This window comes from Myotis lucifugus, unplaced genomic scaffold (genome assembly GCF_000147115.1).
Source record: "Myotis lucifugus unplaced genomic scaffold, Myoluc2.0 scaffold_132, whole genome shotgun sequence".
Classification (NCBI taxonomy): domain Eukaryota; kingdom Metazoa; phylum Chordata; class Mammalia; order Chiroptera; family Vespertilionidae; genus Myotis; species Myotis lucifugus.
This window is the reverse complement of record NW_005871180.1, coordinates 3,596,800-3,623,185: the sequence shown is the minus strand read 5'-3', so window position 1 is coordinate 3,623,185 and position 26,386 is coordinate 3,596,800. Positions and strand designations below refer to the sequence as shown.

The 26,386-nt window shown below is 36.5% G+C and overlaps 1 protein-coding gene across 1 annotated transcript in view; it reads left to right on the top strand.

Moving 5' to 3' along the window:
* The window catches only part of LOC102424007 (plexin domain-containing protein 2), a gene marked incomplete at its 5' end in the record, with an annotated part of 93,170 nt that overhangs the window by 32,597 nt on the left and 34,187 nt on the right, over positions 1-26,386 (top strand). The window contains 3 exons of the mRNA XM_006094301.3: positions 10,429-10,489; positions 12,922-13,072; positions 14,478-14,516. Of these exons, the coding sequence (XP_006094363.2) occupies positions 10,429-10,489; positions 12,922-13,072; positions 14,478-14,516 (251 nt within the window). The remainder of the gene's footprint in view (positions 1-10,428; positions 10,490-12,921; positions 13,073-14,477; positions 14,517-26,386) is intronic.

Below are 26,386 nucleotides of genomic sequence, written 5' to 3'. Positions count from 1 at the left end.
GTAATTATGATGTGTCTTGGTGTGGGTCTTTTCGGGTTCTCCTTGGTTGGGACTCTCTGGGCTTGTGTGACTTTTTTCTTCCCCACCTCAGGGAAGTTTTCTGATATTATTTCTTCGAATAGGTTTTCTAATCCATGTTCATCTTTCTGTTGTTCTGGCACCCCTATTATTCGTATGTTGTTTCGTTTCATGTTGTCCCAAAGCTCCCTTAGGCTCTCCTCCTGTCTTTTAATTTTTTTCTCCATTTGCAGTACAGTTTGAGTGTGTTTTGCTTCCTTGTCTTCTAATTCACTAATTCGGTCCTCCGCTTCTCCCAGTCTACTGTTGATACTTTCAATGGTGTTTTTTATTGCAGCTATGTCGCTCTTCATTTCTTCTTGGGACTTACTTAAGTTGTTGATTTTTTCATCTGTTTCTTCTAGCTTCTTGCATAAGTAGTTGAGTTTTTCATCTGTTTCTTCTTGCTTCTTGAACATCCGGTGCATGTACTCTAGGAACCTTATTCTGAATTCTTTTTCCGTCATGTTGCATATCTCTGTCTCACTTAGCTGCTTTTCTGGCGAGTCCTCCTTTTCTTTCCTTTGGGGGTTTCATTGTCTACCCATGTTTGATCTCACTGACATGACTAGTTGTTGAGTCGTTCAGTGGCTGGACCCTGGGTGGCAGTGGCTGCTCCCTGGGTGGCAGTGGCTCCTCGGGCTGTGGTTGCTCCTTGGGCGGTTGTGGTAGCAGCGGCTCCTCTGTTGATAGCAGAGCCTCTGGTGGGTGCTGTTCACAGCTGTGGTGGCTCTTCTGGCTGGTGGAGGGAGGCTTCACACACAGCAACTGTTCCCCAGGCAGAGCGTGTGGTGATCAGGAGGCCGCTGTTGCTTGAATCTGCTGCGTTGATTTAAAGGCACAAAATACAACACAACAAGGCACAACGTACCAGGCACTGAACACTATTGTATTTACAATATTACTAACCCCAAATAAAGGTGGCCACCCGAGCTAAGAGAGTTGGGAGATAAGGGGGAAAGAAGAGAAAAAGGTAGAAGAGAAAAAAGAAAGAAAGAAAAAAAGGAGTGCAAAAATGAAATTGGAAAAAGGGAGAGGAAAAAGAGGAGGAAAAAAAGAAAAAAAAAGTAAGTGAGAAAAGAGAATCAAGTATAAAAGGGGAAGAGACTATTTATATGAGGAGAAAACTCCTATAGGTCCGCCACTAATACCTACAAATTACAGCAACAGATTCCTGGAGATGAATACAAACTACAAACAACCAATAATATCAAGCGACGCAAGGGGAAACAGAAGCACAGAAATAACCGGGGGGGGGGGGGACAGGGCAGGAAAATAAAAAGAATAAGCAGTCTAACCTCACAAACAATCCTAAAAAAAAACCCCAATATACTCGTCAATCAAGCAAACAACAATAAAACAATAGAGAGAGAAAAGAAGAAGAAGAGAAAAAAAATTGGATAGTGAAGGAAGATAAGGAAAGGTGTATAAGGATTTAGAACAGGGGATTGGACGTAGGATACATAAGCAGGGATAAATTTTGACAGGGGGTAAAAAGAGTAGGGAAAATCAAAAGCTGGAGTAGGGTAAGAGAAACAGGACAGCAAAAGGGAAAAAGTGGGGGAGATTGTTTAGCACAGAGGCAAATTGAGGTAGAGAAAAATGTTGCTAAAGGAACGATGAAAATAGAATGGAGAACATTAGTCCCAAAATAAAATAAAGACAAAATAAATTGACACTTTAAAGAGTGGTAAAATGGTAGCGGTAAAAATACTAGTTAAAAATAAAAATGTAGTAGCTGAAAGGGCAAAATCAGGTGATGGAGAAAAAGAAAAAAGAAAAACAGAAAAAAAAATGTTTTCTTAGTTAAAAGGAGAAAAAGTAATTTAGAAAAATAAAAATAAAAATGTGCAGTAATGCAGGTGCTTCAGATCTTCTACTCTTCTTATTGGCACGCCCAGAATTCAGGAGAATGTTGAATTTCCCTCTGTTACACTGTTCCTCTGTGTTGTAAGCCACAGTCCTGATTTTAAGGCCGGCCGTTAAATCCCCTTATTGCCTTATCTGTATTTACAGAAGAGTCAGTTCGTGGCTCTGCCTCTGGGTGGCAGTGTGTCTGTATTGACCTCCGAGGCTATAAGTTCTCTCTGACCAGGAGCTCTCTATTGTACCTGAACCAGCTCCGCCCAGAGCTGGTTCCCCAGGCGCCACTCCCAGCTCTGTTTCCCAGGCTCCCCAAAAACAATCTTCCCCTACAAGCTCTGCTAGTGACCCCAACTGGGCAATCACATGCACTGGGGCCAACAATCAAACTCACAGAAGTAAGAGGAAGTGTGCAAACAAGAGCCTGGGAAGCTGTTCGAACTCGCAGGGTTCCACCCTCCAGAACTGCGCGGAGTGTCTGCGCGGAATGTCTGCGCGCGCTCAAGCCCCTGGCGACAAGTAGCCGGCTATCAGGGAAACTCTGCTCACGCTCACATATTATTGCTATTAGATAGTGAATCCAAATTTTGAACAGAAGATGACATTGATCATATAGTTAAGGCAGAAATTCCCGATGAAGACCAGTGTCCTCAATTTTTTTCAAATTGTAAAATCAAATATGGTAAATGGACCATGTGGAATGCAAAATCCAAATAGTCCATGTGGAAAATAAAAAAAAAATGTTCAAAGGGATGTCCAAAAGAATTTCAAAATGTGACTATTGAAAATGTTGATGGATATCCCAAATACAAAAGAAGATCTGGTAGCACCATGTCTATTGGAAATAAAATTGTCTTTAACACTTGGATTGTCCCTTATAACCCGTATTTGTGCCTTAAGTATAACTGTCATATAAACATTGAAGTCTGTGCATCAATTAAAAGTGTCAAATATTTATTTAAATACATCTATAAAGGGCACAATTGTGCAAATATTCAAATTTCTGAAAAAAATATTATCAATCATGATGAAGTACAGCACTTCATTGACTCCAGGTATGTGAGCACTCCTGAGGCTGTTTGGAGACTTTTTGCAATGCGAATGTATGACCAATCTCATGCAATCAGAAGATTAGCTATTCATTTGCCAAATGAAAATAATTTATGTTTTCATACTGATGATTTTGCTGAAGTTATAGATAGGGCTAAAAGACATAACTCAACTTTGATGGTACGGTTCTTATTGAATAGAGAAGATTCTGATGCGCGTAATTATTATTATTGGGAGATCCCACAACATTATGTGTTTAATAATTCTTTGTGGACAAAACGCCAAAAGGGTGGGAATAAAGTATTACGTAGACTGTTCACTGTGAGCTTTAGAGAACCAGAATGATATTACCTTAGACTTTTGCTTCTGCATGTAAAAAGTGCAATAAGTTTTGATGATCTGCGAACTGTAGGAGGTGTAATTTATGATACATTTCGTGAAGCTGCTAAACATCGAGGATTATTAATCAACACTATCTGGAAAGATACGATTGATGATGTGATCATCCTTAATATGCCCAAACAACTACAGCAACTTTTTGCATACATATGTGTGTTTGGATGTCCTTCTGGTGCAGACAAATTATGGGATGAGAATAAATCTCATTTTATTGAAGATTTTTGTTGGAAATTACACTGAAGAGAAGGTACCTGTGTAAACTGTGAAATGCATGCCCTTAACAAAATTCAAGAGGTATTCACATTGCAAGGAATGAAATGTTCACATTTCAAACTTCCGGACTATCCTTTACTAACGAATACAAATACATGTGAGGAATAGTAAGGGCGACAACAGGCAAAGGCTTTGATAAATTCTCCAAATGATGAACAGTTGGCAGCCTTTCAGACTATAAGTTCAGCCATTGAAGATCAAACTGTACACCCCAAATGCTTTTTCTTGGATGGTCCAGGCGGTAGTGGAAAAACATATTTTTATAAAGTTTTAACACATTATATTAAAGGTCGTGGTGGTACTGTTTTACCCACAGCATCTACAGGAATTGCTGCAAATTTACTTCTTGGTGGAAGAACCTTTCATTCCCAATATAAATTACCGATTCCATTAAATGAAACTTTAATTTCTAGACTCAATATAAAGAGCAAAGTTGCTAAAACCATTAAAAAGGCCCAACTTCTCATTATTGATGAATGCACCATGGCATCCAGTCATGCTATAAATGCCATAGACAGATTACTAAGAGAAATTATGATTTTGAATGTTGCAATTGGTGGGAAAGTTCTCCTTTTCAGAGGGGATTTTTGACAATGTCTCAGTATTGTGCCGCATGCTATGCGATCAGCCATAGTACAAATGAGTTTAAAGTACTGTAATGTTTCAGAAAGTTATCTTTTAAAACAAATATGAGATCAGAGGATTCTGCTTATAGTGAATGATTAGTAAAACTTGGAGATGGCAAAGTTTTCATTTAGATGATAGCAGTTTTCATTTAGGAATGGATATTATTGAAATCCCCTGTAAAATGATTTGTAATGGATCTATTATTGAAGCTACCTTTGAAAATACTATATCTATAGATAATATTAAAAATATATCTAAACGTGCGATTCTGTGTCCAAATAAATGAGCATGCTCAAAAATTAAATGATGAAATTTTGGATATACTCGATGGAGATTTTCACATATTTCAGTGATGATTCCATTGATCCAACAGGTGATGCTGAAAAGGGACATTTTCCCATGGAATTTATTAATAGTATTACTCCTTCGGGAATGCCATGACATAAATTAAAATTGAAAGTGGGTGCAATCATCATGTTACTGAGAAATCTCAATAGTAAATTGGGTCTTTGTAATGGTACTAGATTTATTATCAAAAGATTGTGACCTAACATTATCAAAGCTGAAGTATTAACAAGATCTGCGGAAGGAGAGGTTGTTCTGATTCCAAGAATTGATTTGTCCCCATCTGAGACTGGCCTCCCATTTAAATTAATTTGAAGACAGTTTCCTGTGACGCCAGCATTTGCAATGACTATTAATAAATCACAAGGACAAACTCTAGACAGAGTAGGAATATTTCTACCTGAACCCGTTTTCGGACATGATCAGTTATATGTTGCTTTCTCTCGAGTTCGAAGAGTGTGTGAAGTTAAAGTTGTAAATACTTCATCACAAGGGAAATTAGTCAAGTACTCTGAAAGTATTTTCACTCTTAATGTGGTATACAGGGAAATATGAGAATAAGTTTAATCAATTTATCAGTCATTGTTTGTATCAATGTTTTTATTTCATGTCTTTGTTGTTATATCATGTTGTTAATGTTTATTTATTAACACATTTATATATTATTTTCATATAAATTTTACTAATTTTCTTTCATCTCTGACACTTCTATTATAGAGAAAGGGCAAATAGCAGTATTAAAACATTCCTCTAATTAATTCCATTTCAATGTGCACGAATTCATGTACCGGGCTACTAATATATATATATTTCACTCTATTTCCTTCACCTGAATATATTACCCTTATAAAATAAGTCATTTCTTGCCGAAACCGGTTTGGCTTAGTGGATAGAGCATCGGCCTGCGGACTGGAGGGTCCCAGGTTCGATTCCGGTTAGGGGCATGTACCTGGGTTGCGGGCACATCTCCAGTGGGAGGTGTGCAGGAGGCAGCTGGTCAATGTTTCTCTCTCATCGATGTTTCTGGCTCTCTATCTCTCTCCCTTCCTCTCTGTAAAAAATCAATAAATATATATTAAAAAAATAAAATAAAATAAAAAGTCATTTCTGAAATTCTTTCTACAAAACAGATATGTTAGAGATTTGAAGAGATTTACACTTTAATCTCTTGACTGGATAGATACTTCAAGCTATTGTTTGTTTTCTAGGCTGCCTAATTTAATAGGGTTCTCTTAACATGGTCCCTGGGGGCTTTGAAATCAACATCCCATTGAAAGTGAGCAGAGAATAGTACAATTAATTTGAAGTATATCTCTCTATCCATTTGTTTTGGAATTAGGTAAGAGTGAGAAGAAGGAAATGACTTCTTCCAAAAAACATTAGAAACATCAAAGTTAGGATACATATTAAATAGATGTGTAAAGTTAAATATGTATTAAATAAACATATTTAAGTCAGTTTTTGAGAAATATTTACAAAACCATGTAATCTCTGCCTTATTTATAAATATTGAATAAAGATTTGTCCCATATTTGAGAGCAACTTTGATATTCTCTCATAAGATTTTATAATACTAACTAGAGGCTCGATGCATGAAATTCATGCAAGAGAGTATAGGCCTTCCTTCCCCCGGCTGCCGGCACCGGCTTCCCTCTGGTACCCGGGACCCGGGCTTCCCTCTGGCCCCGGCTTCATCAGGAATGATGTCCAGTCTAATTAGCATATTACCCTTTTATTATTATAGATTCCCAGATATGATGATAAAGTATATTTCACATTAATATGGTACACAATTAATTCCTAAACATTTTCCAAAATACTGCTCATATCATGAAAATCTCACTGGCTCATTTTCAACAATTGTCAACCTTACCACATGTATACTACAAAGTCATGACCTAGGTATGAAAAACAGCTGCTATTGACTAAATGTTGACTATGTAGCAAGCTCTAACTTTAATCTGTACATAACCTCTCCTACCTCATTTTGCAGATGAGGAAACAAGATTAGATAGGAAAAATAACTTCCCAAGATTACATACCTGTTTTGTGCCCAAGCCAAAATTCCAGCTCAAGCAGTTGAACTCCAAATCCTCCCTTTGAACCATGGTCTCCTCGAGGTCTTGTTAAGATAAGCTCGAACACAACCAATTGTAGTGTAATAGATACTAGCACTTGACATTGGGTTGATATGGAGGGCACTGAGAAAGGGTTGTTATCCCTTCTGGATGGGAAGAAAGTAGATGCTTCTTGGAGTAAATAAGCTTCAGTTCAATTGGGTTTACTGATTAGAAACAGGGAAGGTATTCTAGACACAAGTAACACATAACAGGTTCAAAGTCAGAGACATCAAAGAGCACAGTACATTCAGGGAGGGGCGCTAAGGGGCATAAGAACAGGTTGCAGTGATGGGTAGAGGCGTGGGAAGGGGCCTGCTATGGGGACATATACAGGATGTCAGTGGTTTTCAGATTTCAGTGTGGTAAGGATCACGTGGGATGACTATTTACAATGAAAATTGCTGAACCCAAATTCATCAGAGAATCTTTCTTATACAGATATACTCAGGAATTTAGTTTAACAGGAATACTAGATGATTACAATGTAGAAGAGTCTGTTTGCTAACAGTGTTAAAAATGTCTGGAAATTGCTTTGCTGGTGTGGCTCAGAGGTCGAGTATCAACCTATGAAACAGAAGGTCACGGTTCGATTCCTGGTCAGGACACATGTTCTGGTTGTGAGCTCAATCCCCAGTTGGGGGCATGTGGGAGGCAGCTGATCAGTGATACTCTTTCATCATTGATGTTTCTACCTCTCTCTCCTTTTCCTTTCCTCTCTGAAATCAATAAAAATATATTTTTTAAATGTCTGGACATCAATATGCCGGAGCATGGCATTGTTAATGTCTCTGTGTTTTAGAAAAAAACAACACAGCAGCTCAGTGGAGAGAGGAAGTTGATCTCAAAAGTGATTTTTGGTTTATTTTGAATTCAGAAATAACATAAAGGTGGTTTTTCTTAATAATTTATAGCATACACACACTCTTTTGTTTATAATTGCTTTTGGGTGCTATTTAGATTATATTAGGTTATAAAAAAATGCTAAAAAAGCAGCATTCAGTTGTGTTAATTTTTGTTATTGTTGTTAATCTTTACCTAAGGAAGATTTTTAGAGAGTGTGGAAGGAAGGGAGAGAGAGAGAGAGAGAGAGAGAGAGAGAGAGAGATCCATTGGTTATGTGACCTTGATCGAAGCGAACCCGAGACCTTTTAGTGCATGGGCCAAAGCTCTATCCACGGAGCCAAATCAGCTTTGGCAGTTGTGTTAATTTTTAAGCCACTGTAAGCTACAGAATGCATGAGCATTTCAAACCAAATCTTATTGGTGTTTGCCATTGTCAATCCTTCCTACCCTGGCAATTAGTAAACTGCAGATCAATTAACAGAGAATCAATTGTGAATAAATGAATAAATTGCTTAATTGAATCACAGATTTTCAGTAGAACCTCATTTCACATATATAACTGGGGACCATCTAATAAATCAAGCAAAAATGCAGTGCTTCTGTACTTTTCCCTGGGATTGATTTAACCACTTAAAGAACTAATTACTTAAGATAAAATTTCAGTTAACTTATAAATTTAAGATTTACTACAATTTTGTAATAAAATAAGGTAAAAGTTGTTATTTGCCATTGTCTTTGAATACATTTGCCATACAGTATGTAAAAAAACCTTCATTTTAAAATGATCTATTCCATTTTATTATTTGTAGTCAGCTGGCTCCCCAAAATCTTGTTATTGTAGAAAATCGATATATCCCCATCTTGCAAAACACAATGTCAGTATGTATATTTTTCCATACTTAAACAAACTTGAAAGGCAAAAGGAACAGGAGGGAACAACCATCTAACTCAAGTGGAATTAAATAGACTCTAAATGTTAGATTTTCTTTGCATAACCAGAGATGGCCTTGACCAACTGGGGATTCTCAAAGTTAGCGTGCCAGGTCACACACTGATATTTATTCCACACTTATGCTCATTCAACACAGATGGTAGGCATAAAATAGCTGAGCTCCAATGAATCATGTCTGGGCAGAATGATAGATATGGTGTGTGTGTTTTTTTTATGTTGACAGTAGAGTTGTTTTCACATTCCACTTGAATTAAATTATGCTCATTCATGCCATAGTGCATAATCTCTGGCAAAGATTCTTAGAAAAAGTCATCATGTGGACCCACTGCAAAACAAGTGGGAAAGAAGAGTAGCACTATAAGCTCTATAAGGAAATTTAAGACAAAAGTTGAAAAGTCTTCATTTTTTTTTAAATATTTAAATATCTTTAGGTTAACATTTATTAGTATGGATTCATATATATTGTATGCAAATGACTATATAGATATTAAATTCAGGAGCAGTTTAAGTCTTTAATTTTAATAAACTGACAAAAATACTTTGAATTTCTAATAAGAAAATAAAATCATGTGTCAGCCATACTAGGTATGATCATATATGACACTGGCCATAACTTTAAAATGTTAACAATCAAGTTTGGTAAATAAGGACATGACATTTTGTATAAAGAAGAAAAGTTACATAGTAAAGTAAGATGTGATCAATAGCAATTATGAAACTTTATCAGAATGGGCTCTGGAGAGTAATTTTTGTGTTTCTTAAAAAAAATCAATGGACTGTAGCTAGAGGGCAGAAAGTTATTCCAGTCGAGGAAGAAAGAGTGAACAAAATCTTACTAGCCCAGTGCTTGCTCAAGGGGCCATTTTAGATATGACCTAATCATAGTGTTGTTAGGGATTCCCAAGAACACACTCAGATTGAATGACTCAGCAGAAGGACTCACAGAACTCAGAAAAGCTGTTATACCCCAGGCTGCCATTTTCTATAGCAAAAGGATTGAGATGAAAATCAGCAAAGGCGAAAGGCACTGAGGGCAGAGTCCAGAAGAGAAGCTTCCGGTTGTCCTCTTCCAGTGCAGTCGTACAGACAGCACTTCTTCCCCAGCAGCAATGTGTGAACACACAGCATGTTCTGCCAACTGAGGAAACTCATCCAAGTCTTGGTGCCCAGGGTTTTTATGGAGGGTCAGTCACGTAGGTATGAAATTCTCCACGACTGACCTTATCTCTAGTCTCCAGCCCCCACAGAGTTCAAACGGATAGAGCATGGCCCAGCGCTCCAGGTGAATAAAACAGACATTCACCATAAATCATATTGTTAGCATAAACTATCTTGCATTTATCCAACAGGATAGTCCACAGGCGTTATCTCCCAAGGGCTGGTTATTTCTTTGGAATGTGTGGGTCGAACACCCCGGACCTGCTGAGTTAACCCTTAATGATACAGTAGAGTTTCTATGACTATGAGTCTCAAATTTTAAAACTTAAGAAAAACAAATAAAAAGATCTGATATTCTGAAAAAATGACACCTGCAAAATATTTTTCTATATCCACTTGTTTGGACGGTGAGAACAGAAATGAGGAAAACCAGCTTCTCAGAATAGCAACTGGTCTTACCTTTGGGTTGGAGCCCAGTGTCCTGCACAGAGGAGTGGGCCCCAGGGGAGTCATTTGTAGCCATGTTTGACCCAATCAGATGACCACCTGGGAGTGAGTTGTTCCCCAGAACACTGTTCATACTTTATGGCTGCTCCAATCAACAGGTCTGCAGAAGAAAGCTTGTTGTGCTAAACTGAAAATTTGAGAATTACCTACTTACCGTTCTTTTCCTTTTCATTTTTGCTCCTCACTCTGCACCCTTACTTCTTTTTCTGAACTGCAATGTGGTCTTCTCTGAAGATGTTCCAGTGGCTTTGATCGTCATCGCCAGGACTGGGTGGACAGTGGATGCCCTGAAGAGGTACACATGTTCTTTATTATGACAAGATGCGGGGACACACGCTGTCATATATAGATGCTATAACTTAATGACAATGCTATCTCATTTGGTAAAAGTAGACAGCAGTTATTGAGTCCCTTATATGTACCAGACTTAGGGTTTTACTTGTAAATCTTTGCATGTATTTTCTCAATTTATTCTTATACCCATTCTGTGAGGTAGGAGCTATTATTGCCCCCATATTACCAAGAGGAGAAGAGGGAGGGGTGAGGGGGAACGGTGGGGAGGGATGTAGTGAGGGTATCCAGAGTTGGGTATGTGGATAGGGAATAATAGAACCAGGATTTGAATTTCTATGAGCCAAGGATAGTTCTCTTAAACACTTATTGCTGCTTTTCTAAGATCTAGGAAGTCATTTTTCATATTTTCCACTCAAATTATAAAGCCAGTGGTATGAAGGAAAAGATTGATTGCAGCAAATTGGACTGATAGAAGTTAAAAATGATATAACATAGAAACAGTAACTCCCACGCGAACGTGATGGAGACAATGATGCAATGAAGCAATTCATATAAACGTGTACAGTTGCAGAGGCAATTTGAACCTGTTCAACAGTTTTCTAGTGAATTGCATTTACATTGTCATTTCAGGGTCACATAAAGATATTCTGTAAAAGAAATCTGTGTACAAAGAAAATTATGTTTCTTCACCCTTTAAGTTTTAGGGTATGAATTTTGGATAAAAACAATGAACAGTTACACCATTTTTCTTATCAGTTAAGCAAATCCTGTCAAAGAGCTACTTCGAGGAAGAATGCTGATTTGTAAAGAAAAGAATTCTTGCTGATGGCTCTTTTATTTAAGAAATAAAAGATGAGCCCATGAGATAAAAATGGGAGAAGCATAATGGGACTGGAGTTTTTAAGTAGATTGAAGCGGGTTTGAAATTTATACTTAGGGTAATGGGAGAAGAGGTTAGCAAAGCAGGCCATTGTTGCCAAGCAGCCTAAAAGACACTGTTGAGGATACAGGAGGTAAGTTTTCAGACCTCCCTATGAGGGGCTGTGTGGTTTTTCTCCAGCTGTGCCTGAGCAGTCAAGGAAAAGATAGATTTCTTTAAAAACAACAACAACAACTATTGATGATTTTCTGTAAAGGTGATGTGGAAAGAAGAATAAGGTAAAGATGCATGATATTATTGAAAAAGAAGTTGATGTGATAGAAAAAAAGAATACATAAAGGAAGACAATAATCCTATGTAATCACAGGATAAGAAGAATCTGAGTGAACAGGTACATAGATTAGCTGAAAATAGAGTAACTGGAGTTATTATTCCAGAAGTAAAGTATTTTCAACCTCAGATAAGGTTCAGGATATGGAGATGATAACTAAAGTAGAATCAAGAGATGATCATGAGATCTTGGGGGCTGAGAAGATATAGGAACTAAAATTAGGGGAATTGAATGGGTCCCAGGGATGGTAAAGTATAGAATAAACCTGTGTCATATCCAATTAGTGAAAAGGAAGCCATCTCAGGAACTCATTCTAAGCAGTAGTAAAGTGCATTTACTTCACTAGTGACAAGAGAAGTGTAAGAGAAGTATTTATTTAGTAATAAATTCAGATGTGGGAGGAGTGCCTTCCATGTCAGAATAATTATCATCTGTTTCCTCAAGGCCCACCTGAGGGATGGAGTTCTATGAAGCACAAAGAGGTGGGGAGAAATACCAGCTTCCAAATCATAAAAGTTTGAATGTTGAATATTGCTACCGGTGAAGGGTATAGGATTTATTTGCATGGACTATAGGTGAAAAATACAACATGTACCTTTCCCTGGTGTCCCCAGTAAAGCTCTGCTAGGGAAATGATAGGTTAAGTGATAAAGGAGGGTTGCTCAATATTTCACTTGGGTGGTTTCAATATTTCACAAAGGGAAACACATTTTAAATACCCATTCAATCTGTGGGGGATTCTTGTTAAAATAGTAGTAGTATGGAGCAGTCACCAAATTTTTAGAATTTGTCATTATCAGTTTGATATGGAGAGAATGCATTTTTTCTTCACATACCTAAGTATGTTTTAAACCTTATCTTCATGGACATGTTTTTCTTCTTGTATAACCTTTTCCTTTTTGACATCATGTTTTTTACACATATACTGACATAAAATTTAGAGCAAGATTAACAGCAGTATTATGTAAACAGAAAGGTTATCAGCAGAAAATGATGAAATTCAAATTTCCAAAGATGGAAGTGCTTTTTTACATCCAATTTATTCTCTCATCTTTTTACATACTTTGTAAATGAACAAATCCCTAAATATAGTCCTGTACAAAAGTGTAGCCCTCATGTTGATTCGAGAGTCTTTTGTGATTTACAGACCAGTTTCTTAGATGTAATTTTAAATAACATATGATCACTCTTAAATTGCTTTCCCATTTGTTTCTCTTATTAGTCAAAAGAGAAGATGTGTGAGACTGTGGAGCCAGTGGAAAGTTCTTCTCAGACCACCACAACCATGCAAGCAACTACTGTACTATTTAGGTTCTTAACAACCACCAGAAGAGCAGCAACATCCCAGCTGCCCACCAGCCTGCCCACAGAAGGTGCAAACTCAGGGTGTTGACATGGACTGGAGTTGTTCTTTAGAGGGAATTTTTATTTTATTTTTTTTAGCAAATTGTATTTCTAAAGGGGAAAAGACAAAATTATTATGGAATAAAAATATGTGCTAGGATTCTTTTAATGTACTTTGCCTTTCAATAGTGGCTTATTTGTCCTCCCTAGAAAAGAAGTATAGACTTCCTCTAGTATTGCTAAACTTTGAAGTAACTGAATTCCACATTTTAGACACAGGATATGAAGGCAAATTTATATAAAATATTCATTGATTTTGGATTCTGAACAATACATAATTCTACTCATTTGCAATTCTAATATTTGCCTGAATACAATCAATAAAATATGTTGGTCCATAACCTGTAGAGGGTACTATAAATGTCACAGAAATTATCCGTGGGAAACATCACCTCTGCCAGGGAAGAGAAACACGCCAGAGTCCATTAATGCACGGATACAATTCACTGGGGGAAGAGGAATATTAGTCAAAGTTTGTGAATATTCTGGATGGTACCACTAAAGAGAAATGTGAGACTAGTTCGCCAAAAGTAAGCTTTGAGGGGAGAAAAATGGTTTCTCTTCTTTACTGTACTAAACCTTGCTTTCACTTGAATAAGGAATTAAACTTGAAGCCTTTGCTTTTCATTGAAATTTACTTGGATATCAAAAATTAACTGGAATAAAGTGATAGTGAGGAAGAGGACAACTATTAAATACATTTATTTAGATATTTAACACCAATGTTATATTTATTTTAATCCAAATTATTTAGGTTGAATATAGCCTGTGAAAATATTTTCGCAATTTGAATCCTACCCTGTGAAATATTCCTACAATTTGAATCCTACCCTATAAAATAAAATATAACCACTGAAATAAAAAAGTATGATCTACATTTTGTCCATTAAAGTCAAGATATTTTTCATGTGAAGTTGGATATATTGATTAGCAATGAATAAGCATTTAACTTTTGAAGTTAAATTTGTAAATATTGGCAAATCATTACTACAATTAATTTGAAATTTTCTTGATCTTAATTTTTAATGAATAGAAAAGGCCATACTATAAAATCTAATTACAATTACTCATTTTTGAAAATTAAAAATACATGTATTTTAAATTACAGTTATAACAATGTACTTTTCTCACAGATCTTAAGAATTATATAATACTCGATAAAGTCTTGATTTCATGAAGAAATTTTAGTACTACATCGTGTAAGCTAGCACTTGCTCTCATTGAACAAGAAATTAACTCACTAAAGTGTTAAAATCTATTCACATTATCATTAAAACATTAGTATCATTAAAACATTAGTGTACAATTATTGCTCCTGAGATTTATGTACTTTTATTTTTTTTCTGTTGTAATAACTTTGAGTTTCTCTTTCAGATGATACCAAGATAGCACTGCATCTAAAAGATAATGGAGGTAGGAATTAACACTTTTTCTTTTATAAATATTTTTGGATACTAATCAATTACATTCATTTTAATCTGAGAAAGGACTTTGGGGCTTCTAAATAAAGAGTGAGGTTACATTTCACTTTCTGTTGGTATTTTACAAAAGAAGAATTCAGTGTGTTGGCTTGAAAAGTAAAATGGTTTCAAGAGTAGAAAGAAATTCCAGTCCTTCTACTATGAAAACTACGAGGCACAAATGACCAATGAAAACTGTGTATGCTGTGCTTTATTGTTTTGGTGTAAGTAGTATTGGGATAATAGCAAGGATTAAGATGGAGAGGATTAAGGCTAATACACCCTGCACATCTCCTATCCGTTGCTCAGTTCAGGGGTGGGGAACCTTTTTTCTGCCAAGGGCCATTTGGATATTTATAACATCATTCTCAGGCCGTTCAAAATTATCAACTTAAAAATTAGCCTGCTATATTTGGCCAAATATTTAATTAACTCACCCCTAATGCCATGGTAGGGCCAGACCAAATGATTTTGAGGGCCTTATAAAGTCTGCGGGCTGGCCGTCTCCACCCCTGCTCCGGTTCTTGATTTAATTGTGTATGTGATTTTCTACCCAGAGCAGGTATTAAGTTCAATTGTGTGTGCTTTTCTTTCACTAAATTGAATATTCAATATCCTTTATAAATAAAATTAAGAAATAAAACAATGTGGAAATATATTGTGTTAGGCCTTTTTATCTTTTATCTGAAGCAAGACACAAAAATTAAATATGCAAGAGAACATTTAGCTAGAGCATACTTAAAGTGTGTCTAAGTCAATTTAGAAATATCTATAATGGTACTTGAAAATTTGAGGAAGAAAGGTTTTACCAAAACAAGGCTGTAAAACATATTGACTAAAATTTTAAAAATAGTTTTTTCCTTATTAAACTTTGTTAGCTCATTGTGTTTCTTTATCATAGTATGCTGGATCTTAAAAGAGATTCTTTATTAGTAACTGTTTATTCAGCTCAGGAAAAGGGTCTCCTCCTCTTCTTAGCAGCATCTATTATGTAAATGTGGCCTGCTGTAATATTGATCCAGACAGTTTTACTTGTGTAGCCCCAGGTGATTTTGTGAGTATGTCAAAATTGTTAGGACATTTTTCTCTATAACTGTACAGATGGCTCCTAAATTACTTAGTCTAGGTTAAGTTGCAAATATATCTATGTTTTCTTAAGTATGTGTACAGTGACCTGATATATATATATTTACTAGAGGCCTGGTGCATGGCATCTGTGCACTCGGGGATCCCTCTGCCCAGCCTGTGCCCTCTCGCAGTCCAGGAGCCCTTGGGGGATGTCTGACTGATGGCTTAGTGCTGCCCCAGAGGCAGGAGAGACTCCCTCCATAGCTGCTGCACTGAGCCCTCCTTCTGGCTGAGCAGCGCTTCCTCTGTGGGAGTGCACTGACCACCGGGGGCAGCTCCTGCATTGAGCGTCTGCCCCTGGTGGTCAGTGCATGTCATAGCGACCAGTTGTTCCACTGTTTGGTCGATTTGCATATTAGCCTTTTATTATATAGGATATTTCATATCAGTTTATTTACATACAAAGTAAGCTACTTATCCTCTTTATATTTATCATTATTACATCAGTTGTCCATTGTCTTGCTTCTATATCAGTGTTATTTCATTTATTTTTTTACTCGTTGTATTAATGGAGTAAATGGATAGCTTTACAGCTGACCATTTGCAAACTATATACTATTGAGAAATAAATTTAAATCTTAGTGTTTAAAGGGACTCTAGCATTCTCTCAGTTCAGGATTTTTCAAAGTGGGATGTTAGTAAATCCCATGTGAGTATAAATCCTAATGTTGGGAGTACCTCATTTGAGGAAGATGTGTAGCATGAGATGACTGATATCGAGGAGGGCTCCCAAGGGGCTTCTGTTGTATTTGTAACATTTAATTCTTCATAGGGGTAGTGGTGACATTTGTGTATTATAATACTCTCTATGCTCTCTTTTCTCTTCTTTTTTTAAATAAAATATTCTATAATGCTACCAGAACAAACAAAAGATTCCTATGTTTAAATAGGTGTGAGGTACTCTGGGTGAGAGAAAAATGAAAGTGGTTTTGGCTGGAGAATCGTTCAGGGCTTTTAATGTTCATTTGCTCATTCATTTCCATGTATTCCTGCTGAACACTGCTCATGGGGAGGCATTGTTGTAGGCTAGGGGCTATGGCAGAGACCAAAACTTAGACAAGTTCCTTGCTTTCAGAGATCATGTATTCTAAGGAAACTGTGAGATGGTAATAAAGATGGAGCAGCTAACATTTCTCATTTGGTCATAAAATCTTTTTATAAGTAGCATCTCATAGACTCCATGTTTTGTCAAGCACACATTGGGAAATAGGTTCCTAGAATATTGCCAATTATTTCAAAGACATTCCTTAGTGTTGTTTAAAGCAGCAAGGAATCATAAAACTGGAGATGTTTTTAATTCAGGACATTAGAACTACCTTATGACGCTGAGAAACCAAGTTAAGTAAGTTCGAACATTTAAATGGAGGCCTTTTTCACTTTTTGTTCTGCTAGAACAGTGTACTTGGATTTCCAGGTGATACTGAGATCATTGATATGCAGCAGGTGTCCATCAGAATTTTAAAATATCACAATGAGAGTTCAAATATGTCTGTTTACTGGAACTCTCTTCATCTCTAGGGTTGTTTATAAAATAGTTTTCCTAAAAATACAGTTAGAGCAGACTAGCCTGATCAGTATTAAGATAAATTTTCTTTCAAAACAGTGTTTAATAAAAATCACATATTATGTTTTATAGCATCTTCATCAGGATAGCATGCTAGCATTGCTTTTTATTCTATGGAATATGGAGATGCAGGAAGAGTTGCCAATTTAAATCTAACTTCATTAGTTAATTAAATGTGTTGAAAAAAAGAGCTCAGAATTGTTTTCTCCATCGCCCTCCAGCTTAACATTTTGCAAAATTGAGCTAATAATAAAAAGGAAGCCTGATTTAAATGTTTTCTCACATTTATTGAGAATTTTTTAACGCAAGCTAATACATTTTTGTAAATTGCTATATATTGTTGCAAAGACATTTAGCACCTTTTATTTCTTGATCGAACTTTCTAGTTTAGCCAAAGAACACATATAGGCATAACCCATAGATACAGATAGCAGTGTGGTAATGGCCAGAGGGAAGGGAGAGTGAGGGCTGGGTGGAGGAGAATAAGGGAGTGGGGGGGGACATCTGTAAGAATATCAACAATTAAAATAAAGAAAAAAAGTCTTTTAATTTAGAGGTCTGTACTTTTCTGGAAAAGTAGTCAATATGTAACTAGAAACCAGTGACTGTCTTTACATATCTCATCCTTTAGGTGTGAGATTACCTTGGCTCTGAGTCTTTCTAGGCCATGTCTGTGGTTAAAGTAGTTGATTTTCTTCGTGGAATCCACAGCTGACATGATTATACATTCACTTTCCAGGAGTTTTCTTTCATCTTTGATATCAAAGCATAAAATACCTCTGAGCAGCTAGACCCCGAAAGCACACAACAGAGTTTCTCATTGACAGGGCCCACACTGAGTTACAGGCGGCTAAATCGCTCCTGGTGAATTTCCCATTGTGCATTGAGTTTCCTGCTACCTTTAGAATAGGTCTAGGTAGAGCCTCTGGAAGTTTCAGACTAGTGCTTTGATTGAAAAGTTTTTATCATCCTTCAGGGTTGAGTGGGCATTCTAAGCTCTGTAGGTAACTTGAAGAAAAGAACATGAAAAAAATGTGAACAAAAAGGATGATATCTAATGAGCACAGGTCCCTTAATAAGATATAGTATTAATTGACTATTGTAAGTGGCTGAATACAAAAACTCAGAAGAACCATTCTAAATATTACATATCTCCAACTGAAATATTACCGGTTGCATATTTATAGTATTAAGTTTAGAGTAATACATAAGTCAAGTCAATTAGTATACCTGTCCCTTATTCATGTGAAAAACAGAAGAGGAAGAGAAAGTAGAAAAATTAGAGGAGGGGATGAGGAGGGAGAGGAGGCGAAAAAAAAGAGAAAAATATTTATTGAGTGTTTACTATGTTCTAGGCACCATTCTAAATACTGTGCATATATACCTCACTTAATTTATCCAATACCTCTATGGGTTGGTCCTGTTTTTCATTTCCATTTTATAACTGAGGAAATGAAGGCACAGAAAGGGTGAGTTACCTGGCTGGTATGTAGCAGAGCTGGGATGTGAATCTATTTAACCTTGGTGCACATTTCAAGTCCTTAACAACCTCACAATATTGCTGGTCCCTTCTAATTCAGGTCTCTTACAATAAATTTCACATGGGAAATGTCAGTATAAGGTGTTTTTTGAGCACCTATTATATTCTGTTTCCTTTTTGGTAACAACGGATTATACTTATAAGTGCTTGAAAATGAAATTTCCTTTTCACATGTAAGTATGCATTCATTTCTGCTTTATCCTTTCTGTGAACATCACAATTGGTTGATTCTCCTGTGTAATTGAATAGTGGCTGTATCACTGGCATGTGGCCTCCAAACTACAGGGCTGCTCTGTAGTTTATGTTGAAAACCTTATTTAAAGTTCTTTCAGCCTATTTGGTTCCTCTAGAAATTCAAACTTAATTCACCATCAAGAGGTATCTATAATGTATTCTTTGAATATTTGTAAGCATTGAAAATCACATCTTCTTGTTATATAAATGTGCACAATAGTTATAAGCATTTAAAACCACATCTTGAGCCCTAGCCGGTTTGGCTCAGTGGATAGAGCATCAGAAGGGTCCCAGGTTCGATTCCAGCCAAGGGCTCATGCCCAAGTTTCGGGCTCAATCTCCAGTGGGGGGTGTACAGGAGGCAGCCGATTGATGATTCTCTCTTATCATTGATGTTTCTATCTCTCCCTCTCCCTTCCTTTCTTTCTGAAATCAATAAAGAAATATATTTAAAAATTAAAAATAAATAAATAAAACCACATCCTGGTATTTAAATGTCTAACCACTAAGCTGTACACCTGAAACTAATACCATATTGAAGGTCAACTGTAATTGAGGGGGGGGGTGTTAAAAAACACATCTTTGTATTTCTAGTTCTGAGCAAAACCTTATTAGAAGAGTTTCATTTGAAAGGAATGACCTATGCAAAGAGCACAAAATGATATCCAGGATTAAAGATTTTTGAAAACTAAATCAATGGCAAGTTCTTTTAATTGAAAAGTAAAATCTTCAACCCATTTCAATTCAATTTAGCAAATTGAATTGTGCCATTCCTCTGTACTGCAGATGTTAAAATGATTTCTGGCTCGAAAATCCAGTGATTTTATTTTATTACTTAAAATTCATTGGTTGAGATTTATCCAAGTACCAAAAGCTGCATTCTCTCTTGGTTCCTCTAATGGTTCTTCCCTTTGATAAAGTTAAGTTAAAAATAAGTTTTGACTCTACGTTCTTCATTGCTACTAATATTTAAATAGTGTCAGCACTCCCGGCAGCTGTATTACGCAGGTGGTGCTGCATTTGTCATCTCTTCTTATTTCTAGGAATTTTACTAAACCTGGATTCTAAAAGGCTGCATTCTTTAGACAGAATGTGGTATCTCTATCAAAGAGATGCTGAAATAGCTACATTGAGGCAGTTTGCAGAACACGATTAAATTAATTTTAGGTACAAGCCTGCAAAGTGATTTCAAAGAGCTAATACAGATATACTTTGATGAGCTACTATGGAATGGCTGGTCTAATTTTTGTTACTGTTGTTTAGTTTTTCATTTCTGAATATATCATAAGACTTTTTATTCAAAGAGAAAATGTTAGAACATTATTCTGACTTTTTCACTGGAACATTTCTAAGTATATTTTTATGACCTAGTCTGTAGTGACAGACCAAGTGTCTAGTGTTTCATTTATCATTCAGTTGAATTATTTTTTTATTTTAATACATAAATAATAAAAGCAAGCTATCTTTCATTTCTTCTACCTGTCTTCCCTTGTTGTTGTGTTTGTGTGTTTTCATCTACTTCTTCAGCACAGGTCACAGTCTTATAAGCAAAGGGAAACTGTTCTTTCCTTTTGACAGGCTATTGAATATCTATCGCTTTCCATTTCTAAAAAATGTAATCATCTTGTCACTTGGTTTTATCTTTTGCTCTGTTTGACTACTTTTCATGACAGCACTGACTCTATTCTAAGTATGTATATGCCATACTTCAGAATGTTATTTTTAATACCCCCAAGGATTAAAGATTTCTCTCAAAAAAATGGTATCCAGAGTAGTGATTCTCAAGTTTCTCTGTACATTGAAATCACCTGCTTATTCTCATCTAATTTTATTATTCCAGCTTATAACACCCCCAGTGCTCAGACCGTCCTCTAGTCCGGTTAAACTGGACTCCTGGAGCTGGGATCCAGGCAGCAATATCTTAAGCCCCCGGGGGACTACCATGGGAAGTCAATTGTGAGCTAGTGGTGTGATGCAATGCCTCCAAAATAGTATGAGCATCGGAATCATTGGGGGAAGACGGGGTCTTGTTGAAATGCAGTGTCTGCTGTAGGAGTTCTAGGGTGGAGCCCAACCTTTGCACTGCATCTCTCATATGCTCTCAGGTAATGCAGGTACCACCAGTTCACAGACCACACTTAGCATATCAAGAATTGAATGAACTCTTGATTTCTTTCTGCCAGAGTCCCATAAGAAAGACATACCTTACTCTGAATGCATCCATTGGTCCTTACCTATACCTCATGACTCCCCTCAAACAAAATTTGAATTAGTGGCAACAAGAAATTACCTCTGTCTACATGTAAAGAACACAGCTTACTCAGCAGAGGCAGGGGCCCCAAAAGCATGATGTCTGTTATATCTTGCAAATCATTTCAATATATGTGAAAATTTGTATAGTTTATCTGTTGCAATCATTTATTTTGATAAAGATAGTCACACTTTCTGTATTTTGTTGCACCATGTGGAATTGCTAATTTTCTTTTTTACCTGCAAAAATTGCAGTTTCATTGTCCAATTTAAAAAATTGTTATCCGACATGGACAAAGATAAAGAAAAATCACAATGGAATCCACTGTTTCCCTTCATGTTGATTTATAGCGTTTATGTTGCTGATAGAACATAGAACATAGAAAATTATTTAGCAGAAGTTCTTAAGAAATACACATGTGGTTCCAAGAAGTAGCTCTCAATACCAATACACTTTCCATTTGTCATCAGCTAAATAGTTTACTACATCCCTCTCTCATCAATACCTTCTTTCCTTTCTGTGCTCATCCCCTCTATAATTTTAACATATGTTAACATAATGCTCAGCAGCCATTAAAGAAAAAATACAAAAATGCAGAGCTAAGTGTAAATGGAATTCTAAGAAATATTTGTTTAACTTAAAGAAGGCAGGAGTGGAATAAAAATGGGCCACATATTGGACACAAAGAAAAAAAATAGTAAATGGTAGATCCAAATCCAGTTATATCAATAATTATATTAACTGTAAAAATAATAAACACTCCAGTTAAAAGCATAGATTATCAGATTGACTTTTTCAAAAGCAAGACCCAGTTATCTACTGTATAAGAGATGAATATGAAACATAAAGACATAAAGTGCTTTAAGGTAAAATGATGAAAAAATATATGAAAACCTAATAATAGAGTGGCAATACAAATACAGATTACATAGACTTAAGGTCAAAGAGTATCAACAGAAGAAAAGAGAAGAAAGTATTAAAATGATAGCAAGGTCAGTTCATCAGGAAGATATTACAACATAAAATTGGGCTAACAAATAATAAAATTAGAAAGTATATAGATTTAAACAACACTGTCAACCACCTTATTCTGGTTGATATTTCAGAGCTCTGTTCCTTACAACTACAGAATATAGATTTTTTTTCAAGTATACATTACATGGTCACCAAAATAGACCACATACTAAACCATAAATATATCTTAAATTTCAAAATATTAGTTTTAAAGACTATATTCTTTATAAAAAGAATAAAACAAGTATCAGTAACGATATGATATCTGGAAAAATCTCAAATTTGTGACAGGTAAAACCACTTATAAATAATATAGGAATCAAAGAAGAAATTGTAAGGAAAATTAGCAAACATTGCAGCTGAATGATAATGGATACAACAAACCAAAATTTGTGGGATGCTGTTAGAAAGTACTAAGAAAGAAATGTATAGTTCTAAACACTTACATGGGAAAAAAGAAGATTTAAAATAATGACCCATGCCTGCATTTAAGAAGTCTAAGAAAATGAGCATTAAGCCCAAAATAAGTACAAGGAAGGAAACAAGATGAGTAGAAAAAAAAGAAAAAGAAATAGAAAATAAACAAATGATAGAGAATATTAACACAGTCAAAAGTTGGTTCTTTGAAAGTTTTAATAAATTTAATAGCCCCTAAAAAGACTGTTTTAAAAATTGATAAATTTATCAAAATTGAAAACTTTTGTTCATCAACTTCTGTTAATAAAATGAAGAGAAAAATACTTACAATATACATATTGCAAATACAAAAGACTTCTATCCAGAAAATATCAGAACTCTTGAAAATCCTATATAATAAAACCCTAATATGCAAATTGACTGAACATGGAATGACAGGTCGCTATGATGCACACTGACCACCAGGAGGCAGACGCTCAATGCAGGAGCTGCCCCCTGGTGGTCAGTGCGCTCCCACCATGGGGAAGCGCTGCTCAGCCAGAAGGAGGGCTCACAGCTGGTGAGTGCAGTGGTGGTAGTGGGAGTCTCTCCCGCCTCTGCTGCAGGCAGACTGTAAGGAGCAAGGAGTCCTGGACTGTGAGAGCCCGGACTGTGAGAGGGATGTCTGCGAGAGGTCAGAGGCCAGGCTAAGGTACACACACACACACACACACACACACCCTCCCCCCAGTGCATGAATTTTGTGCACTGGGCCTCTAGTTAGTAATAAAAAGGCACCCAACCAAAACCTCAATGAAATACAAATTCATGTGGCTAAAACTAAAAAGACATGACACTGATATTGAAGATACAGTAACTAGAAAGTGGCAGTTTCTTACAAATTTAAACATATCTTCCTTTTCAGCCTTAAATTCTGCCTCTAAAAATTCATCCAAGAGAAACACATCCACAAAAATATTGTACAAGAATATTCATAGCAACTGTATTCATATTACCAATACCGGAAAAGAATCCAAATGTTCAGTGTGAAATAATAAATAAATTGAGTATATGCACACAATGGACTTACTATTCATCAGAAAGAAAATAAAACTAGTGGTACATGCAGTGACACAGATACATTTTTTAAAATACACATGACAGAGTGCATAGAGTAGTTAATTTATATGAAATTCCATGCAGGTAAAACTAATCTACAATAGTAGAAGTCAGCACAGTGGTTGCCCATTGTGGGGTGTGGTAGGGCGTGGTAAACATTGACCGGAAATGGGAAAAGGGATCTTTCTGAGGTCACGGAAGTGTTCTATATATTGATTACTTTGGTATTTACTGTTATAAAAATTTGTTGAACTATTCACTTAAGATCTGTGTATTTCAAGGATCCAAAATTTACCTCTGGAAAAGAAAGAGAGAAAGTGACAGAGTTTGATGTGCCTCTCATAAACTAGATATAGGTTTTTAAAATCTATATCTCATATGTAAATCTTTTCAAGCTTTTTGAAATTCTCAACTAAAGAAAGGAAAAAGTCATGTCCTTAGCAAAGCACCTTCTCTAATCAGTATGCACAAAACTTAACACTTCTGATTATTTGATTCATGTTTTAACTATACCCTGCATAGTTACTAATAATGATAAAATTATTAAGCAATTATTGGGCTGTTACTATATACCGCCAGGCACTCTTCTAAGGGCTTTGCCTACTTATATAATGTAATCCTTAAAGCACCCTGTAACAAAAGAACGATTATAATCCCGTTTTACACATGAAGTACTAGAAGCACAGACTTAACTCATTTGTCTGGGGTCACATAGTTCATATGGGACATACAAGGCTAAACCACCAAATGCTCTGGTGTCAGAGCAGGCGCTGTGCTCCCCTGGCCATCCTGGCCTGCAGGGAGGGTTGCTCCAGAGGTTGCTCAGTCAACTATGCAGCCATTTGTCTGCCATGCCCCACCCCCATGAAAGCCAGGCAGGATCTCTGAGAACATAGCAGTACCAATTGCCAAATCAAGGAGTCCAATGACCTTGTGGCTCCTCCTATCCCATCCCCCAAGACTTTGAGAGCAAAGCCCTTCCAAATGTAAAGCTTAGGGGAGCTCTGCATACCTGTGAGTGGGGCCATGTACACAGCTGATTTGATGGGAAGGGTTAGGCTGAGACTAGTGTTCACCTCCTAATCATAGTCTATCCCACGTTCAACGTATGGCACTTCATGTTTCAGGAAACTTGATATTCCAGGACCCGAGAGGCAGACAATTGTGTCAAATAGAATTTTATAGCATCTTTCTTCCCAGGCAGGCTAGTGTATTCTGTCCCTGTTAGGGTCATTATCTGAGCCACGTTTTGCCAGTATTGATACTAGGCTGTGAAATATAAATAGCCTGCAAAACTGGTTCTCAGCGGTTTCAGTATTTTCTTTCTGCCCTTGATATATTTTATTAGTTCTGGTAACACAAACCAAAATGAAATTCCAGGCTCTGCTCAATTTTTTTTCCAGTTTCTGATTGTCTCCTTGAGATACAGAGCACATTCATGTGGCCCTGCCCATTTACCCTCCTGGGGATTGTATACATCAAACCACAGCAAGTAACAAAAGCATTTTATGGGGGTTAAGGACATCAAGAACTAAAGTTTCAACGCTGAGGCACACACTGGCCAGATTGGTATCTACAGCAACTAAATTAGCCCATGCTTTCTTAGGAAGCCCAAAGGTTTTCATTAATTTCTAACATAAACTCAGGTACCAGAGCAATTGGTTTAATATTCAGCAGTTTTCAAAAGAAGCTGCTTATAGACAATCGCCATAAAGTCAATTTTATTTACATAGCCTACTGACACTGTGAGCCCTGGCCGCTGGGCTTCTGTTTTTCACATTTTGGCTGCAGGTTCATATCCAACTTCCCAGTTACTGCTGGGCTCTGGGATAGTTGACCCCATAGGGACCTCGGTGGCCTGTTTTCCTAGGGGTAGGCATTCGGAGCAGGTGCAAGTGGGATAGATCTTGATCTTTCCAATAGAAAAACTATTCATTGAGATGATGCCCTTGCTTCCAACCAACATGCACTTAAACTCCAGCAGGAGAATGAATCCCATTTCCATGAATAATTTCAAGAAAGCCTCATATTGACCTAGGAGGTACGAGGGTTCCATATTAGCTGAGCAGATTGGACACACATCTATCTTTCCATTGATAGGAGGTGTGTAAAGAGGATTCTTCCTCCCTGTTCAGAAAACCTGGTGGATTTGATAAGAAAGTAAGCATTCATTGTTATCATCAAAAGTTTGTCTATAAATGGACTCTTAACATAAGTGACTTGGTGGCTTAGAGTCACTCCGTTCTGTATCCTTGCATCTCGAAAGTATTTTTCCAACCGTATTTCTGGTATTCCAGAAGCACTGTGAATACGCTCATTAGGAAACTCCCTAAGATTTTTCTGTAATTTAAAACCCTAATTTCTTAACCACTGCAAGGGTTTGGCATAAAATTAAAAGAGAAACTATTTCCACAAAATTCTTTAGTTTAATTTTTTTTTCTGGAGAATTAGGTACTAGGATTTCTTTTCTGTGGATTGTTATACATAAAGATTTATTTTTTCAAAAATAATTTTAATGTATTTTTAAACATAGAAACAAGACAACTTTGTATAGAATGCTGATGTTAGGAAAATTTA